This window comes from Rhinoderma darwinii, chromosome 4 (genome assembly GCF_050947455.1).
Source record: "Rhinoderma darwinii isolate aRhiDar2 chromosome 4, aRhiDar2.hap1, whole genome shotgun sequence".
NCBI lineage: Eukaryota > Metazoa > Chordata > Amphibia > Anura > Rhinodermatidae > Rhinoderma > Rhinoderma darwinii.
The window spans coordinates 265,470,098-265,492,034 of NC_134690.1; the positions used below are offsets into that span (position 1 = coordinate 265,470,098).

At 41.0% G+C, this 21,937-nt stretch overlaps 1 protein-coding gene across 1 annotated transcript in view; it reads right to left on the bottom strand.

The window, feature by feature from the left end:
* FMN2 (formin 2) overlaps positions 1-21,937 on the bottom strand; it is a 302,966-nt gene that overhangs the window by 36,702 nt on the left and 244,327 nt on the right. Inside the window, exons 15-16 of the mRNA XM_075862445.1 lie at positions 11,722-11,773; positions 5,262-5,411 (exon numbers count right to left, since the gene is read on the bottom strand). Of these exons, the coding sequence (XP_075718560.1) occupies positions 5,262-5,411; positions 11,722-11,773 (202 nt within the window). The remainder of the gene's footprint in view (positions 1-5,261; positions 5,412-11,721; positions 11,774-21,937) is intronic.

Genomic DNA, 21,937 nt, shown 5'->3' on the forward strand with positions numbered 1-21,937 from the left:
CTATTTTTCCCTAAGGCCTCATGCACACGACCGTGCTCGTAATTACGACTCGTAATTACGAGCACGGCCGGGCACGGCCGGCCACGGGCAGCCGGCCGTTTTTCCGAGCCGTGCTCCCATTATAAAGTATAGTAGAACGGCCGTAAAATAAAAAAATAGAACACGTTCTATCTTTTTAACGGCACGGGCACCTTCCCGTGAGAAAATGGGAAGGTACCCGTGGCCAACAGAAGTCTATGGGCCCGTTATTTCGGGTCGTAATTACGACCCGTAATAACGGGTGTTTTTACGGTCGTGTGCATGAGGCCTAAGTTAGTTTTTTTTCTGTATGTATCCATGATTGAAAAGCTTTTTACTTCTCAAAGCTTTGAATAGGTGGAAAAAAAACCCACTAAACTTCAGGAGGCCAAGTTTAATAAGCATTGCTCACATAGCGCTTAGGCTCTTGATTGTATATATACTGTGGAAATCTCTTGACGTAAAGTCTCGACATATGCCACTGTCTACAATACAGTGACATATGCCGTACATAGGCCCCATGTTAAAAAAAAAAACAACATACAAAAAACATTAATCCACAGCATGTCAATTTTGTTTGCGTAATCGCTGCTTTCCCCATTGAATTCAATAGGGAGGTAAAACCCGCAACAAATAGCAAATGTTGAGTTTTTTGCGGAGGAGCTACGATTACGCTGCAAAGAACGCAATTTAGAAAAAAAATACCTATACCTACCCAGAATTCTGAGCTGCTTCGTCCTGGCTGGCATCCTGAGATGATGTTTCATCCCATGTGACCGCTGCAGCCAATCACAGGCTGCAGTGTTCACATGGGGAAAAGTCATCCTAGGATGACTAGGAGGCCGGGCTGTTGTATGTCAGAAGGTAAGTATGTGGTTTTTTTTTTTTTTACGTGCAGTTTTCCGCAGCGGACATTCCGGCTGAAAATTTGTTGCGTTTTTCGTCCGGAATTCTGTGCGGCTGCCAGGGCGGATACGCTATGTACATTTACGCAGCATCTGCGCACTGTGTGAACGCAGCCTTAAAGTAGCTCAGGGATAAAAATGGCTCCTAAAGAACGACCTTTTCTAGAGACAAAACCATTATCAAGGATTTTTGCAAAAACCTTCATCTTGATATAGTATAGGTAAATTTGACAAAATATAGTACCGAATACTGTTTTGCTTAATCGTCCCCATTCTTTTTCCTACTTAGATTATTTGTAATGAATTATTTGTGAAATAATTACATTTCAATGATTCCTTAGCCCTCGTTCACGTCAGCGTCGGTTTCCGTTCATGGGTTCCGTTAGACCTTTCCGTCGGCTTCTGTTTGCATTATCATTGATTTCAATGGTAATGCTTCCATTGCAAATTGTTTCCGTTTGTCTCCATTCCGTAAGGTTTCCGTTTTTTTTCAGCAGAAACAATAGCATAGTTGACTGCGCTATTGTTTCCACTAAAAAAAATGGAACCGCAAAGGTCTAATGGAACCCATGAACGGAACCTGATGTGAATGAGGCCTTAGTTTCACACTATTTTGTCAGTAGGGTTTAGCATCCATATTGGATAACCCCTAGTTGTCATTCTATTTTTGACCCTATTGGCATGAGTTTTGTATGTTTCATTATTAGAACAGGATCTCCTAGTTCCGATAAGCTCGCTCACCAGAATGGATTTAACAGTATGTTTGTGGTGACAGCTGTCCACATGTAATATAGTGTTATCTGCTGTATTTTTCCTGTAAAGACAGATATTAACTTTTGATGTCAGAAAATTGGCCTCTAAATTGAGGTTCTGGAAAAATACAGACTCTGTACTGACCATATTTGTAAGAGCCAAATTGAGACTATTTTGGCTAAAAGGGAACTGGTCCCAGCATTTGGTAGGTCTTGTAAAACTATGTGCCCACATACCTTTTGATTGCTTTGTATTACCTTGTTTATCCAGATAAACAACTTTATTGCCATATGCAAATGACTCCCCAAGTGCATCTGTTCTAGACATTTTAGCTTTTTCCACTCCGCCCCCTTGCTCAGGATTGAGGTCGGCATGCTATGGACACGTCACTCTCATCCTCAGTGAAGTCTCGCGCATGCGCCACTTGCCTTCGCAGTATGCACCTGATCTGCTGTAACATCGTAGTCGTCACGGTGCATGCGCAGTAGCGTTTTTACATGTTCTGGCAGGGCAGGTAGCATTCTGCGCTTGCGCCGGATAGAAAGCGAGTGGCGGATTTACAAAACTTCAGTGAGGATGAGAGTAGCGCTGTGATGCTCGGGTAGGGACAGGTTGGACCAGTAGCTCAAACTCATCCAGTTTGCCATGCAAACTTTCGCCCACAAATTCTTACCATCTTCTCTATCTTCTCTGAGGAGGGGTTGTTTCCCGGTAGTTGGGGTTGTTTACATGGGTTGTTTCCCTAGAACAACCCTAACTATCTAACATCAGTGTGCAACATAGCACTCCTATAGAAGGACAAAAACTTTCCCTCTAGTGCCACCTATAGGTGGTTATCCTGTAAGTCAACAAGTCTTGAAACATGACTCAGGTTATAGGGAACGCCACACCTGGGACATGTGTTTCAGGAGATCACCCATTTTCTCCAACTCCTTTTCACAATTTTGAATCAGGTTGTAAGGTAATTGGCTACAAAAGGAGCCTTCTACTTCTGCTCTTTCTGCAATAGTAGACCAGGAAAGATGAAGCTTTGTCCATTTTGCTAAGCCATATGCATCAGCCGTCCGTCAGATGGAAATGGAACGGATCAGGAGGAAACTAACATCCGTGTTTCTACAACACTGTTTATTTTAGAAGCATGCAGAAAATTCTGCAGACTGACAAACACTGTGTGCCAGATTTATCAAAATTCTCTAAGAAAAAACTGCCCATAGCAACCAATCACAGTGCAGCTTTTTTATTTCCAGACCAGTTAAACAATCTTTAAAATGATCTCTGATTTTTTACTATGGGCAATAAGGTCAGTTTTACTCTTAAGACCATGTTGATAAGGCCCCATGCACAAGACCGTATTTTTCATCTGTAATTACGGACCGTAATTACAGACACCTTTCCATATTTTTATGGATGGGTGTCTGTTCCGTAGAAATGATCTGTAAAATATAGAACATGTCCTATTCTTGTCCGTAATTACAGCACGGACTCCCCATAGAAGTCTATGGGCGCTTCTGTAATTACGCACGGATACGGATGTGCACCCATAGCCGTCCATAATTACAGAAGCGTTGGTAGGCGACGCCAGGTTTGCAGCTGTTGCACATAATTTGTGGTCTTCTTTTCTTGCTGATCCGTATATACGGATGCACTATGGACTGTATTTGCGGATACCATTCCGTATATGCGGATAAGTTTCAGATGACTACGGATCCGTATTTACGGACAATATTCACGGATCGATGAAAATACGGTCGTGTGCCCCTGTGTGTTTTTCTACTATTTTTTATTTTTTTCATTTGAATAGGGCAGCATAGTCTCACTACATATCCGTTTTTTATTTCTTTTTATTCCTTCATATTTTGTTCATTACACCAAATTAAAAACTATGTTTCCACTTTTAGGCCCCATGCACACGAACGTGCTTTTGCGGCCACAATTCCCCCGAAAATCTACGGGAGAATTGCAGCCCCATTCATTTCTATGGGGCCATGTACACGACTGGTTTCCACGGTCCGTGCATGGCCCCGGAGCCTGGACCGCAGAAAGAATGGGCAAGCCTTATTACGGCCGTGTTCTGCGGTCCGGGCTCATTGAAAATAATACCCGCGGCCATGTGCACAGCCCGTCATTTGCGGGTGGTTCGCGGCTGACTCTCCATGGCCAGCCGACCCGAAAATCACGGCCGTGCACATGGCTACGGTCGTGTGCATGAGGCCTTAATGCATGAAGGTGTGATCTCCAAACCTCATCAAAGGAATGCAGCAGAGTTAATTTCTTGCGTTTCCCCCATTTGCCAACAATTGAATTTCCATTTCAAAGGCAGGAAACCTCCTAATTTCCCTAATGTTCTACTTGGTAATCTGCCAGGGCAAAATAAGCACAAAAAAACGCAATAGGGGAGTTTTATCAAAACTGTATAAATGTGGCCATACCTATTACTGATGTCTGAACCCAATGTTGTCTATGGGAATGGCTGACCATCTAATTTGTATGGCTGTGTCTCGGGCTGTCGGATTTCAACATGTTTGATCCTTTTGTTTGTATGTAAATAATTATGGCATGCTTATCCTGAAACACGTAAGCGGTGTATCTGCTGGTTTTTACTCCCATTTTATAAATAAAGATATTAATACATCTTGTGAATGTGTGAAGTGAAGTAACGGCTCTATACAAAACAATATTTCTATAGCACATTTCTCCATTAGGCATCAATGTGATGTACATAAAATAAAACTAATAAAGACAACATAGTTAGTTAGATGGTTCCTAATGATTCCCATAGGCCTGCATAAGATTTCTGGTGGGTTCTGGGAACAACAAGGTTAGAGAATATGGCGCCAGTGGATACTTAAAGCGTACCTAACTTTTCAGGTGAATTTTCAGAATAAGCTGTTATATGCATATACATGAGGAATAACACTATATTACATGTATATGGTATTTATCAGCAGTTTTCCTCCTTTCCAGTTTCAATCGTCAGTTTTTACTATACTCCGCTCCAGAGGGGGAGGTGACTGTGCTGCTATCCTGTCTGCCATAATTTTCAGCTCCCCTATCCATCACAAATACACACACACACACACACACACACACACACACACACACACACACACACACACACACATATAGAAGCAGCATCAGCAGCATGCAGGACATCATACAGCAGTAATAACCAGTGCAGCTGAGAATCTAGCACTGGGGTGATATAAAACCCTGCAGCAGCATCTGCGTGTGTCTCTCCTTTGTCTCCCTCCAGCAGCTACCTCTTACTCCCCCTCACCACTCCCCTCTCCATAGACTTCTATAGGCAGCAGCTGTAACCTGATCTCTCAGTGAACAGATTCCTGTGTAAGGATTTTATCAGTAAATTCAGTGAGTGAACCGTTAGAAGGGATGGGAAATGGAAGGACTCTGATAAGTGGAGAATAGAGAAAGAGTGGTTAAGAAATATTACATTATTTTAAAAAAAAAATAACGTTTAGTTACTGTTTAACAATAAGATTCTACATATTTAGAAATAGTTGGTCAAAAAAGAAATGAATAGAAATAGATGTTAATAGTTTAAAAAAGTATTGGTAAGTTACTTACCTTTCTTGCAAAATTAGCCTGTTTTGCTTTTTCCAGCAATCTTTAAAATCAGTGCTAAATTCATGCCAAGTACAAAAGAAAGAGTTTGGCAATACCTCCTTTTCACCTATTTTTGGTTTTACACAAAAATAGGCTGCAGTTTCGAGAAATCTGTTAACCAACAGCATAAATGAAAACAATAAATTGCAAGCAAGAGTGAAGGCGGAGGAAAGTGTGACAAATTTATTGTACATTTTAACCAATGCAATATGACCTTAAAAGCCTCTGAATTTTGAAATTGAATTGTGCATTTAATTGAATATACAATGGGGCAGATTTACTAAAACTGTTTAAGTTTAAGACAGTGTAAATTTAGACAAGGCAGTCAGAAAATGCACCTAATTTATCAGAGTGGTGTATCAACATTTGGCTCATCGAGTTAGACATGCTAAATAACTTTTCCTTATACCACTTATTGGTTGGCTTAGTTTAAGCTAGTTTTGCGCACCAAAATGTTGGGGCAATTTTTGTGCACCACGTCACATTTTAAGGCACACCTCTTTCAGCAAAACCATGCCCCATTCCCGCTAAGTAACATCCCCTTTAAAAAAAAGCGGCTAAAACAGCTAATAAATCTGGCGCACAGCATGTTCGCTAGAATTCTGTCTCAATTTGAGCTAGAATTCGAGCACACTTTGAATAGTAAATCTGTCCCAGTGAAACCTCTTCTAGACGACCACTCTAAATCACATTTAAAAATAGTAATCTAGAGGGGTGTTCCTCTCAAAGAAATACGCATAATATATGATGGAACTGAACATTTATCACAGAAAATCTAGTCTAGAGATAGAGGTGGTCTTTTGAAGAAGTGTAACTGTATTAGGCTTGCTAGAAATGCCTATTGCTAGACATTTTTCTGTTGGTCTATATCAAATTAGGTCAGGGAAGCAATTTTTCATACAGTAAGGCTCAATAATTCGGATAAATAAAACATTTTGGTGCAGGACACTATGAAATGAGATTGAAGCACACAAAATGCCTATTCATACTTTAATAGAACTAAACAACATTTGTATTATGTTCTATAATGTCTGTGTCCTGGAGAAATTGAGTAAGAAATTATGTGGTTTTTTTTTATCCTTTGTGAAAATTAAAACTTGGGAGCTAAAATGACATATATTTTTAGAGAAAATATTTTATTTTTATTTTCACTGCCTAATTCTTATAGAATCTATAAAACACCTGTGGGGTCAAAATGCTCAGTACACCCCTAGATAAATGCCATAAGGGGTGTAGTTTCCAAAATGGAGTAACTTCTCAGTGGTTTCAACTGTACTGGTACCTCAGGAGCACTGCAAATGCGACATGGCATCCAAAAAACAATGCAGCAGAATTTGCATGCCAAATAGCACTCCTGCCATTCTGAGCCCTGCCACGTGTCCAAACAGCAGTTTACGACCACATATGGGGTATTGCCGTACTCGGGAGAAATTGCTTTACAAATGTTGGAGTGCTTTTTCTCTCTTATCCCTTGTAAGAATTAAAGAGGCTCTATCACCACATTATAAATGCTCTATCTCCTACATAATCTGATCGGCGCTGGAATGTAGATAACAGCAGTGGTTTTTATTTTGAAAAACGATCATTTTTGAGCAAGTTGTGAGCAATTTTAGATTTTGTTTCTTAATGCCCAACTGGGTGTGTTTTTACTTTTGACCAAGTGGGTGTTGTAAAGAAGTGTATGAGGCTGACCAATCAGTGACCTACACTTCTCATTGTTCCAGCCCTGCTTCTTTCACTGCACAATCTCACTGTGCTGTGGATCATGCTGGACTGGAACAATGAGAAGTGTATGTCACTGATTGGTCACTGATTGGTCAGCCTCATACACTTCTTTACAACACCCACTTGGTCAAAAGTAAAAACACACCCAGTTGGGCATTAAGAAACTAAATCTAAAATCAAGACTTTAAGTCAGAGTCCCATAGCCCTATAACTATCATACTCTTGGGGGTCTTCATCCGCTTTAGGGATAAGGGTAATATGGGAAAAAGCGTTGCATGAGGGATGGGCGAGCTTTCCAGGATGGAGTGTTTGACTGAAAGGTGTCGGGGAGAAGCTCTGCTTGATATGTCTTAGGCCTTATTCACGCTCCAAAAAATGACGTGCAAATGTGTCAAACACAAGCGTTTTTGTAAATTGCTTTTTAAATTACAGGCGTTAACTGAATACTTGTTACGGATGCCATATAGTGGCATTTGATAGCCATAGGCTTATATGGTATCCGTTTAAAGAATATATTTTTTTACAAGATACCATAGGATGGAATTAGCATAGTCTACTACGCTATTCCATACTTTATTTTCTGCTGTATACTGACAAAAGGACACTGTTTTATCCTTCGTATGAATAATGCCCCCTTTAGTGCCCCCACACAGCACACAGTATATTGCCCGCCACACAGTATAATGCCCCTTTAGTGCCTCCCACACAGTATAATGTCCCTTTAGTGCCCCCATACAGTATAATGCCTCCATAGCTGCCCCATACATTATAATAATAATAATATTAAATAATATAAAATATTATAACCCCTTTAAGGACACAGTATTTTGTGCTCTAAGTGTGCCCACACAGTATAATGCCCCTAAGTGCCACACACACAGGATATTGCCCCCTGTAGTGCCCCTACACAGTATAATGTCCCCTTAGTGGCCCCCACACAGTATAATGACCACCTAGTTTGCCCCCACACAGTATTATGTTCCCTAAGTGCCCCCACACAGTATAATGCCCCCTTCAGTGCCCACACAGTATAATGTCCCCCAAGTGCCCCCACAAAATATAATGTCCCCCTTTAGTGCTCCAACACAGCATAATGCCTTTTAGTGACACCCACACAGTATAATGCCACTTGTGACCCCCACATAGTATAAATAATGCCCCCTTATGCAAACCCACACACAATATTATGGCCACCTTATGCCCCCATTGTCACACAGTATAATTATGCCCACCCCACACAGTATACAGCCCCCAACAGCCTTCTTATACCCCCACTGTGCCACTGTGTAATTTAATAATTATGTATAAAGAATAGCTGTCTTGCAGCCTGGAGACCTGGGAACTGATTTTACTCACCACTCGTCCGGGTGCTCCAGAGTCCTTCTCTGTTCTGGCCCCGGCGCGAGAGCCAGGGGCGTAACCAGATAACACTGGGCCCCATAGCAAACTTTTGACTGGGCCCCCCTCCCCTGGGTGCCACACACAGCCCACCTTGTAGATAGTGCCCTTCTGTAGATTCGGCCATACAGCCCCCCTGTAGATTCTGCCATACAGCCCCCCTGTAGATAGTGCCATACAGCCCCCACCTCCCCCTTGTAGATAGTGCCATACAGCCCCCCCACCTTCCTCTTGCAGACCGTGCCATACAGCCCCCAACCTTCCCCTTGTAGATAGTGCACTACAGCCCCCACCTCCCCTTTGTAGATAGTGCCATACAGCCCTCCCTTCCCCCTTGTAGACAGTGCCTTACAGCTCCCCAAACAAATAAAAAAAAAATGATACTCACCTAGGCCCTGTTCCCGCGATGAACGGAGATGCCTCACAACGCTGATGGGATCTTTGCGTAGGTCGGCGTGATCCAGTGTCCTTTGCGTAGGTCGGCGTGATCGGCGTCATCACACCGGCCTGCACAGAGAATCTGTCGCTGCGCCTGATAGGCTGCAGGCCTGTAGCCTAGTAAATGGCAGAGCAGGGAGATACCTCTGTCTTAAAGATGCAGATACTATTGAATGTAGCATCGCTACCGCTGTAGCAGCCATAGCGGCTGGCAATGGACCCGCTGCTACGGCGGTAGTTACGCCACTGGCGAGAGCAGAGAAATAGCGCCCGGGCAAAAAGGCAGCTGCAAAGTCGCCGGGCCCAGGTGCTTCAGAAATACAAGCAGGGAAATGGAATTCCCTTCCACCTGCTAGAATGATGCGCCATGTGCGAAGGCACAAGTTGCACACCCTAAAGGCCGGCCCTGCTTACTGTCACATACTGTAGCTCTTGTTTGCCCAAGTCTCAAACCTAAAAGCTGCAGCTTTATTTGACTTCTTTTGGGGGTGAAAGGGTATGTTGTATTAGTTATGTTTTCCGTTCACTATACTCTTAAATCAATGAGGACCTAAGTCAACTTGCAAAATATTGCAACATTAAAAATTATATTGTTACTTGGCTGTGCAAAAATGTAGACAAAAAAACTAAATTAAGAAATAGGGCAGGGAACCATGGGGCAGGTGTATTAATAATGGCTTAAAGATAGATAGCCTAAGACTAGAGGTGCTAGGCAGAACATGCACCAAAGTTTCAATGACCTACACACTGTTTGATAGAATTGGCACATCTTGGCTCATATTAGACTCTGTTCTCTTCTTTACACCACATTCTGGTTAGGTATACTTTAGACCAGGGGTCTCAAGCACGCGGCCCGCGGGCCGCATGCGGCCCCTGGGGCTGTCATCTGCGGCCCGCGGGACACAGAGCCGCTAGTATCGGCTCTGCTCCGAGACTCTGGAATTCCCTGACATCGCTGTCCACATATGAACAGCGATGTCTGGGGCTTCCCCAGAGCCGGAGTCCCGAGCAGAGCGCTGGTGTCGGCTCTGCTCCGGGACTCTGTGGAATTCCCTGACATCGCTGCCCATATATGGACAGTGTGTCAGGGTCTTGCCCAGAGCGGAGCAGAGCGCTGGTGTCGGCTCTGCTCCTGGACTCTGTGGAATTCCCTGACATCGCTGTCCACATATCAACAGCGATGTCTAGGGCTTCCCCAGAACCGGAGTCCCGAGCAGAGCGCTGGTGTCGGCTCTGCTCCTGGACTCTGTGGAATTCCCTGACATCGCTGTCGACATATGAACAGCGATGTCTGGGGCTTCCCCAGAGCAGGAGTCCCGAGCAGAGCGCTGGTGTCGGCTCTGCTCCGGGACTCTGTGGAATTCCCTGACATCGCTGCCCATATATGGACAGTGTGTCAGGGTCTTCCCCAGAGCGGAGTCCCGGGCAGAGCGCTATTATCGGCTCTGCTCCGGGACTCTGGGGAAGCCTCTGACATCGCTGTCCATACATCGACAATGATGTCAGGGGCTTCCCCAGAGCAGGAGTCCCAGTGATGTCAGGAGCACAGCTGGAGTCCCAGGAAGAGCCTACCAGCGCTCTGCCTGGGACTCCAGCTCTGGGCAAGCCCCTGACATCACTGGGGCAGCCACTACAGAGGGCACTGGGGCAGCCTCTACAGAGGGCACTGGGGCAGCCTCTACAGAGGGCACTGGGGCAGCCTCTACAGAGGGCACTGGGGCAGCCTCTACAGAGGGCACTGGGGCAGCCTCTACAGAGGGCACTGTGGCAGCCTCTACAGAGGGCACTGTGGCAGCCTCTACAGAGGGCACTGTGGCAGCCTCTACAGAGGGCACTGTGACAGCCTCTACAGAGGGCACTGTGGCGTTATCTACAAGTGGGTGTGTGACAGTATCTGAAGAGGACACTGGCATTATCTAGGGGTGTGTTGCATTATCTACAGAGGGCACTGTGGCCTTATCTACAGAGGGCACTGTGGCCTTATCTACAGAGGGCACTGTGGCCTTATCTACAGAGGGCACTGTGGCCTTATCTACAGAGGGCACTGTGGCCTTATCTAGGGGTGTGTTGCATTATCCACAGAGGGCACTTCGGCAGCATCCACAGAGGGCACTGCGGCACTATCTAAAAAGGGGCTGCCCAATCTTGACATGTGTGCTAACTGAGCCGCCGGACTGCATTTAGCGACACAAACTGGAAAGCTGGATTGTTGAAATAAGCACGTGGAGAAATAGCTCAAATTTTAAACCTAGCGCTATTATTATAGTAATGTAGTATTATTATTCTAGTAATATAGTGTTATAGTAGTTCAAATAACGAATTGATTAACAATAATTTTGTATTGTATCAAATTTGAAAGTAACGCGGCCCGTCAACTTCCCATTTTTTCTATATGCGGCCCAATTACCCGGCCGAGTTTGAGACCCCTGCTTTAGACCAGTATTTTCAGACACAAAACTGGTGCACACAAGGGATAAATGTGGCGCATTTCATGACTCAACAAATCTACAGCCATATTTTAAGTATGCGACCCAGGGTGACGAGCATGTCGCAAATCAAGTTTCTATCTGGCGCATGCATTAATAAATTTGAGCTACAATATAAGCGCCAAGAAAACAGGCGCACGAGATGCCAGAACCAAGGATCAATTAAAATAGAAACTACAGAACGCCTTACACATGCACTCTGCCAATATGACAACTGTTGTAAATAATAAATACCAAAAAAGAATGGAATGCAACTACAATGAAGCTTTATCTGTCTGTGTCACAAAAAAACAACAATTTTAAACTCTGCTGAGTCAATGCAACAAAATGACACACACATTATATATAGTATAGATTTAGTTTACTTTACATACCTTGAATGAACTTCGGTCAATTTTTTTTCAGTATTTTCATGTTCAATTTTAACTGGAAAAATAAATTGCAAATGTTAACTTCAATATACCTTATTACATACACAGTACCAGCAGATAAACTAAAGGCCACACTTATAGCACTTTAAGTGAAATCTGTGAAAACAAATATGAAGGAAACCTAACAGAAGAAAATAAAAAGGTCCTTCAGTGTACATTAACCTATTAGCGCCGCAGCCAGTGTGCATTTTTTTCCACCTGCATGCCAATTGCTATAACTTTTTCATATCTCGTCGACATTGCTGTATGGGGACTTGTTTTTTCCTGGACAAGTTTACATTTTCAATGGCATAAATTGAAGGTACAGGAAGTTCAAAAGGTACTTTTATCATTCCCTCAAGGGAAGAGCGCGGGCCCTGATTGGCTTTTCTTTTGCTCTCTACCGGAAATTTTAGTACATTCTTCTGCCTCACCTCAATTGCATATGCAATGCACTGATGCAGGGTACCCCTCTCCCTAGGCAATCACTTGAAGCACAAATTGCTGTCCTCCCTAAGGAAGGCAAAGACGTGACACTTTGCCATAGCTGTCGGCCGATATCCTTACTGATTTGGGCCAAACTTCTCTCTCTTCGGATTGGCGAGTTTCTGCCGAAATTGATACAAGACACAACAATAAAAGATTGTTAAATGCTATCCATCTTGCCCATACTACTAGGACCCCGCTAGTCCTACTTGGCACTGATGCCAAGAAGGCCTTTGACTGAATAGATGGGACTAAATTAAACTGTCACTTTCTGAATTCAACTTCCTGACACAGTTCATAAATGCAATTTTCACATTATATAGCCAACCAAATGCTAGAATAAAAAATCAACAGGGTCTTATCAACATCCTTTAATTTCACTAACGGATGAGGCAAGAATGCCCCCTCTTACCAACCCTATTTATCTTGACGCTGCAGAGACTGAGTAGTGATAATGTCATTAAAGGCCTGCAGAATGGAACTTGCACTCACCTCGTGGCTGCTTTTGCAGATGATCTCCTTTCAAAAAAATACGAATCCACAAAAGTCATCACTGTGAGTGACACTTTCTCAGAATACGGTGGCTCTCCAATTTCAAAACAAATTATAACAAATCCAAAATCCTAAATGTGTCACTACCCATGCATGAGGCAACAATTCTTTCAGCAGAATTTCCTGTTCTCCTGGCCAAGAGACTCTATCCGCTATTTAGGTATCCAACTCCCAATACACCGAGAAGACCTCTGTAACCATTTCTGCAAAAAATATCCTCGCAAATAACAAGCTATCATCTGCCCCTTCTTTCATAGTTGGGAAGGAAAAACCTATTACTGGTGTACATTTTGCCAGTTCTACCATACACTATGCTGAGGATTCCGATTTAACTTCCAAAATGCTTTTTTGCTGGGGTTAATCGGCTGTTCTCTTCCTTCCTATGGAAGCAGCAGAAACCCTGATTTATCCTATAAAATGCTATTGCAAAAAGAAAGCGTAGGAATGTCTGGGGCTCCTGATCATCAAAATATAACAAAAAGCCATTCATCTTCAATGGTGGATTTAGTTTCCCCAGGCAAATTAGCATGGTGCGTGGATCTGAGAATTGGCCCACTGGGTGATACGGTACGCCAAATGTTGTGGCTCCAACTCCTGAAAGACATTGGATCGATTCAAAACCCATTACTTACAGGTTTAAAGGTACATTATCAGTTTGGAATTAATTTTAATAAAAGTTTCCGGCCCCTACATTCTCTTCCCCGTTGATGCCTGTCTTGTTATTACCTTTAACTCTGAAGACTTGTACAAACCAGCAATCATGTTTTAATTTTATTTGCAAATAAGACAATAGCTTATTTTCTGCAAAATAACACTGTCCTGGACGGAGATCTATTTCAATGTCTGGTATCGCCTAACGAACCTAACTTTCTTCAAATATCTCATGTAAGAGGTGTTAGCTCTGATGTACTGAAATCTCACAAGACGGTTAGAGAACTCAACTGGTTTAAAAAAAGACTTCTAAATAACTCGGTTGCCACGCACAAATGATCTAATATTTATGTTCCCCTACTAGACCATGGAACATTCACTATACCCCCTTTCCTACTGTCTTGGGAGAAGACATTAGGCAGGCTACACTTGGAGAAAGAAAGATAATGGGTTTTAGGCCACTCACATGGTTTTTCAACATGTATCAAGGTGAAGAAGAATCATTACAAACTACTTACTAGGTGGTACAAGACCCCAGATAGGCTGTTCCACATGGGGTTGTCGGATTCCAAATTATGTTGGGGATGTCAAACAGTTCAGGTACCTTATCTCATATATGGTGTAATTGCGCACTTATGAAGCAATTTTTGAAAGAGGTGGAATCTCCCATTATTAGGATCTGTAATACACAGATCGAACTGACAATTCAGCTAGAAATGTTGGCAATACCTACCTCAGGATTCAAACTGAAGAAAAGACACTTAGCGACACACTGAGTAGTAGCAGCAAAATGTCTAACTTCACTTTTGTGGTTACAAAAAGCACAGCCAAATCAAAAACAATGGTCTAATAAGGTCAGCCAAATCTGTAGACTGTAGAACTGACCAGCTGGGAAGAACATAAACACGTTTTAGACATTTGGAACCCCTTGCTCAACTTCGAAAAACAGGCTCTAAACTCTACTCACCAAATACATCCCCCCATTTAAAGATCTGCCCATTTCACACAAGGTCCTTCATTCTGTTAAGGTATATAAGGTATATTATCTACACAAATAATAAAATAAGTGTATGATGTAACATTATACTACCATTAGATGGTAACTACATAGACTGCTACCATGGATCAACTCTGTCCACCTTATTCTCCCCACTCCCCCCCCCCCCTTTTGCCCACTCCCTTTCTTTGCACCCTCTAACTGTCATTATAGTAAATTGGTGTATTTTGGGAATACTCTTCCATGTTATGAAGAAGCCAATTTAATGAAACTCTTTTCTTCAACATTTGGAGCTGTACATCATGTCGGGCTTACTACTCCTATGGCTCAAAACCTGGGATGGAACATTGGGACTTTGTATATTATCTTTTTATTTTTGTATTATTTTTATTGAAATTTTATAAATGTACAGATCAGAAAGGCAAAAAAATTCACTCCGAACATAGATCATATATCCATATTTTTACATATTTGCTTACAACCCACCTGAAACTTTTTCCCAGTGTCCCACCCCCTCTTTTTCTAAGCACACATTCCTTTGGACACTGCACCAATTTGCTTGGAACTGTATGCTTGTTTATACTGTGTGTCCACCTTGAACTGCGTTCTGCTTGTTATTAATAAAAACAGATTTGATTTAAAAAAAAAAAATTATTGTCACTGATGCCTTTTCCTATATTTACATATGTTCAGAATACAAAAATCTGGTTAAAGCTGCAAATTTAAAATTAACACCTTAAAAAAACCAATGATCAAACACCTTGAGAAAGAGACTGTACCCTTAAACTATATATTTTTACTGAAAGGAGACTACCTGAAGAATACATTCATAAACACCTTCATTTGTTTTTGGGACACAGTGATTATGTGCAAAAATTGCATGAACGTTCAAGTGTCTCAAAAGACATGACAACAATTTAATTGTGTGAGAAAATAATTTCACATGTCTCAGGACTTTAAAAAAAATCTGAGAAATGCAAAGACTGGCTTTGAGATAAAAATTTAGCAGAAGCAACAATAGCAATATAAAACACCCCTAGACTATATAAATTTCTTGAAAGCAAACAACCCTAATATTGTAATAGTGTTACCTATTTGTGTACAGCCTTTGGCCATCTTTGTGAAACTTTGCAACTTGGAGCATACACCGAAATCATAGTGCCCATAGCAAAATGGGACCCTCTTTCCACTGAGTGTCCTGATAAATGTACTATTCCTTTACTAACGTTAATATGCATTGTTTCGTCTTTAGGCCCAAAATTCTGTGTTGATTAATTTCATATCTGTATAATGGAGATTTATTTTTCTGACTTGATAAATTAAAAAGTTCTGGCTGCATGCAGCCACCATTAGGGGGAGCTACAGTAACTGCAAATGGATTTATGTATTGAGATTTCCTTAATGATGGCTGCAGGTAGCCGCTATGTCACAGTAAGAAGAGGAAGCATTTCAGTGATGGCACCATAGCAATTGTATGCCTAATATTTATTTAATATTTTATTAGCTTTTATTTCAAAATTGTCAACACAGACAGACCCAAATCAACATATCGGCATATCTGCTCATTCAGACATGAACAGAGGGGGCAGCAGGGGATGTGCTGGCATCATGCAGAATGAGATGGAGGATCTGTGATTTTCCTTCTGTCTCTGTATGCCTTCAGATAACCCCAGGGAAGGTGATAACATAATGTTTTATTATTTAAAAAAAAATAAAAAGACTGGAAAAAAAACCAAATTGGTATCGCCGCATCAATAACATCCTGTACTTTAAAATGAATACATTGTTTATCTTGAAAGGTGAACGTTACAAAAAGGAAACAAAAAAATAATAATTGCAGAAAAGCTGTTTTTTGTTCATACAGCCTTCTTAAAAAAGGACTAAAAAGTAATCAAAAAGTCCTATGGATGTAGCCATCTTTATCTTGAATCTGATAACTTGCTGCAGCATGCTACAACAAAAGCCATTGAAAAGTCATTGAAAAAGCCAAGATAAAGGATCTTGCCACTGTGTATTAAAAGTGTTAAAAGGCAAGATAAAGATGGCTATATTTGTATGTACCCCAAAATGAAACCAATGAAAACTATAAATCGTTGCGCCAAAAAGCACCCGAAAAGCTACATTCACAAAATATATATATATATATATATTATGGGTCTTGAAATGCGGCGATACAAAAAAAAAATCTTTCCTATTGTGCAAAAGTAGTAACATTTAGGGTATGTTCACACGACTTAACAAAATACGTCTGAAATTACGGAGCTGGCGAAAACAGCTCCTGAATTTCAGACGTTTTTGCAAGTGCACGCGTTTTTCGCAGCATTCATTACGGACGTAATTGGAGCTGTTTTTCAATGGAGTCAATGAAAAACTTCTCCAATTACGTCCCAAGAAGTGACATGCACTTCTTTGAGGCGGGCGTCTTTTTACGCGCCGTCTTTTGACAGCGACGCGTAAAAATACAACTCGTCTGAACAGAACATCGTAAAACCCATTGAAATCAATGGGCAGATGTTTGCAGAGGTATTGGAGCCGTATTTTCAGGAGTAATTCGAGGTGTAAAACGCCTGAATTACGTCTGAAAATAGGTCGTGTGAACATACCCTTAAAACATATTAATGTCATAATGCAAATTATTATTACAGTGAACATCGTAAGAATAAATCCCAAAAATGAATGGTGATATTCCTATTTTTTTCCATTTTCCCATAAAATTGCAAGTTATTCAATACATTATATGCAACCCAAAATTGTTTCTAGAAAAACGACAACATGTCTGGCAAAATACAAAGTCTTATACAGCTATACTGAAGAAAAAAATAAAATAAATGATGTTACTTGTCTTAAAAGGTTAAAATACACTTAAAGGGAATGTGTCAACTAGCATCCTATCAGCGGCCGCAGCCTTAACAGGGTTAGGAGGGGATCCGAGCACTAAGACCCCTACCGATGGCTAAAACTAAGCGTTGGAAGCACTCGGGTGACCGCTGTGCAGCTTAGTATCTGATCGGCTGTGAGTAAAGAGGTGTACAGGCTCAATAGAAAGTCTGTGAGTCGCTCGGCTTTCCGAGGGAAGCTGATCAGAAACAAAGCGGCACAGCGCTTACCCGAGCACTTCTGCTGCTTCATTTTAGTGATCAGTGTGGATCGCAGTTCTCGGACCCTCACCGATCAAAACTTCTGACATGTCACTATGACATGTCAAAAGTTTTTAAAAAGTTTAGTTACCCCTTAAGGCACCTGGCATAAATTCAAAAAAGACACTTCCTAGTTTTTTTTTAATGTGACTTTTAGGAGGTTAAAGGCCAGAGTTTTTATCATTAAATTAGAAAGGCCTTCCCCCACCCCCTAATTATATATATTTGAGAAAGGATTTATATTTTGGTCTTCTACTATTTCATGAGGTTTCCCAGGCCCTATTCGAAGGATATTTACACTTTTTAAAGACTATTGAAAAATAGACTCTAAACTGAAAAATAACTAAACTACTAAATCTATTGACGTAATTTGATGTTCAAAGGCCTGAAAAACATCAGGAAATTCCTGTTATAAAGAAATGTAAATCTAGCAACTCTCCATACAAAACCAGCAGATCGTATGAGTGTCCCCGCAAACCCTGCAGAGAGAGAAGGAGCCTCTATGTATTTAATTATTTTTAAGCCTCTTTTTTGACTTGCCTTTATAAGGGGAAGGCCACACGGAGCGGCACTGACCCGGCCGATATGCAGGCAACAACCGCTCTGGCACATTTCTCAGTGCGGGTGTCAAATAACCTGTGAATGGGCACGCGTTGTTGCGGGTAAAGTGGCCCTTTACCTGCAAAATTGTGCGGTCATTAATGAATACACCCTTTATCGTCACACGATTTTGCTGGTATGGGGCCGTTTTACCCACAACAACGCGAGTGCTGTGCCACAGATTTCTTAACTGTATTAGACACTTTTTGCTCCATGCTCGACAAGGGACGTGGATTAACAGAAAAGGGGCTTGCTTTAGCAGAAAGAGGCTTGGCTTAAAATGTCAGCCATGTGCCAAAATTGTAGGAAAATGGACGTGCATTAACAAATTGGAATTTTTTAATGCCACTGACTCTTCTTATGGGCATTGTGAAGAAACCTACTCGAAAATCATATTGGGAAACAAGGCAATTCACAGCACCTCAATTACTCTGCAGTTATGACCAGGACTCGCTTTAAGATGCTATTAAAGTTTCTGCACTGGACAATAGCCAGTGTCGCCCAACGCATTTTCCTGACTATCACAGATTATATAAAATTCACTTTTTTTTTTAGATCATTTTTCTGAAAACTCTTTGGAGATATATACGAAAATCTGTCCATAGAGGAGTCCCTAGTCAAATTTAAAGGTAATCTGCATTTCAAGTAGTATATTCCTTCAAAGTGCGCTCAATAAGTAATTAAATTGTATAAGTTCTGTGAGAGCACTGCAGGCTATACAAAAGCGTTTTGTGTCTACCATGGAAAATATACCAAATTGAATCCCCCAGGTTGCCCACCACAACTAATAGCTAATGGAAAAATAGTCTGGAAGATTATGGGGCCTTTGATTCTGAACAGCATTCCTCTGTTCAACATCTACAGGAGGCAAGTACAGGCATCCGGGACTGTTCGTAGAGATAGAAAGGGGGGTTCATAATCTCTGATAAGTTAGAGACTTCAAAAGGGAAAGTCTGCTGGTCTCTGTTGGTACAACATGATGGTCCTACGGTGAAGACAAAGAAATATATCTATATGTTGAGTACAGTACACATGTTGACAGTCAAAGAAAAAAGATCATCCGGAGAAAAGTAAATTTGCCAAGTTGAGTACAACAAATTTATGCGTGGTGTCAACATTTTCGACCAGCTGTTTAAGCAATATGAAGTCATGAGATCATACACTTGGTACAAACAGCTATAAATTTATATAATTCAAATGGAAATGTACAATATTTTTGTACTGCACAAACAGGCAGGTGGAGGTTCTTCTTTTTTGGTGCACCAGGAAATTATTTACGAGCAGCTCCTATTCCTGAATCAATGTTCCCCGTGGAACTTGTGAATACGCTGAGACTTAAATAGCGACACTTTTTGGCAGTTATCCTTTCAACCCCAAACCATAGATACCCACAAAGATAGTGCCACATCTGCTCTAAATGTGGAAAGAGGAGCGATAGCCATTATTTTTCCCCGATTGCAAGCCAGCCTTGTGCATTGCTGAATGCTTTAAATCTTATCATACTTTGGTCTGATTTTAATATAACTCCTATATAAGCAACTTTGACAACATTTTCTCTCCAGTTTTTTTTTTTCTCCTATTATTTAGTTTTGTATGAAAGCAGGACCTTGTAATCAATTCCACACGATGTTACCCTCCCTCTGGTTTAAAATAAATGAAACAATAAAAACAAACCTTAATTTTACAATATACCCCTCATTGAATACCTACGAGGATTCTATCTATCTGACAGAGTTTTTTTGGCCTGATTCCAATGTTTTATCACCATAAATAAATAGAAGAAAAAGTGGGATTTTGCCACTGGACACTTTTACATACCCTAGAGGTGGGTTATGTGCAAAAGTGGGGTATCCTCTTACTCAGGAGATGTTGCCATATACATGTTGATCTAGCTAACCAGCAAATAGTGTGTACAAGAAAAGTGCAGGTGAAACAACACCAATGTGAAAAAATAATTTCTTTTAAATGTTTTGCACCAAACTGAAAAGCGATCCCCCCCCCCCCCCCAAATATACTTCATTGCATACCATGGAGTGCCTTCTTTACTCATTGGTAGATTTTTTTGGACCGATTCTGTTGTTTTAGCACAAGTGGTGAATTGCAAAGACATTGTGTGGCAATAAAATAAGCCAGGCAAAAAATGCACTTAAAAAAACATGCTGATAATTATATCATACAATATCTATATTTTTCTATTACAAATTCTATAAATATATTGTCCATGTAATCATAAAAAATAGGCCATCATATTTTAATGCACGTGCAGTACAATAGAACATATCATAACAATTCGGTTTTAGACAAAACAAATAATTCCGCCTGAAAAAGAACGCTTAAAAGACAATTTTAATATTAAGTCATTAAAATGGGCTAGAATAGCCAAAAATTCCTGAAGATACCAGGCTAACCATGTAAAGACTAGATAAGGGTATCAATAATGAGTAATATTAAGAATACATCTATTAAACCGCTCACCCCAATATCTAGCTAAACTAATAACACCCTTCCCTACATGGACTAAATAGCAAAGTGTGCATTCAGGGCACCACAGGTGTATGTACCCATTGGGGACTTAGGTAAGCAAGTTGAGTGAGTAGCTGGTTTCATGTGGCTCTGGACCAGTCTGTCCTTCAAGTTACGTCCTCTACGGTAGGTAATTGCTGGCCTATCACTAAGAAGTCTCCCTACATCGGGGTAGGCTTTTAGAATATCCTAAGACACAGGGCAGCTTGTGAATATTGGACATGAAGTTGATGTGCTAATCTGCCCTGTTTCACAATACACCTTTGAAGAAATGTCCTATACAACTAAAAGAGGCATGAAACGCGTTAGGTTTTTAAGTTTGTCAGTGTGAATGCACACTTTAGTCCCTAGGTATACATTCTCTGTCAAGTGTGAATGCACACTATCAGTATAGGTGCCGTGCTGTGCTATATGAGTGTGAATGCACACGACCTTTATGTGCTGGTGCTCATTTCAGCGTGAATACACACTGTGTTCTGGGTGTTGCTCTATCGCCATCGAGTGTGAATGCACACTCTTGCTTTGGATGTACAATCTTTGTTAAGTGTGGTTACATACTATTGGAGTATGAATGCACACTCAGTCAGGTATCAGATCTTTATTCAGTGTGAATGCACGCTTTGCTATTTAGTCCAGGTAGGGAAGGGTGTTATTAGTTTAGCTAGATATTAGAGTGAGCTGTTTAATAGATATATTCTTAATATTACTAGATATACTCATCTAGTCTTTACCTACCTAGTTAGCCTGGTATCTTCAGAATTTTTGGCTATTCTAGCCCATTTTAATGACTTATTAAAATTGTCTTTTAAGTGTTCTTTTTCAGGTGGAATTATTTACTTTTGTACTCGAACGCAAAAATATCTAAAAACTCTTCTTTCTTCAAAATATTATTTGGACAAAACAACCAACATTTAAATTGTTTGCAAAACTTTAGACCATTTTCTGCTTTAAATGTAAAAAAAACGATTTCATTTTTTTAACAAATAAAACTGCCAAATTTAATCCTCATGTGTCCTGAAAATAATATAGTAAATATAGTTGAAATATGCAAAGCTGTTACAAAGATATTGACATTTTAAGCAATATATACCAAAATTGCAAAATTTGGCCTGAGAATTAAGGAAATGTATCTTAAAGGGGTTGCCCATGCACGTACAACTGATGACCTATCCACAGGATAGGTCATCAGTATATGATCGTGGTGGGCCGACACCAGGACTCCGCTGCCGCCGGG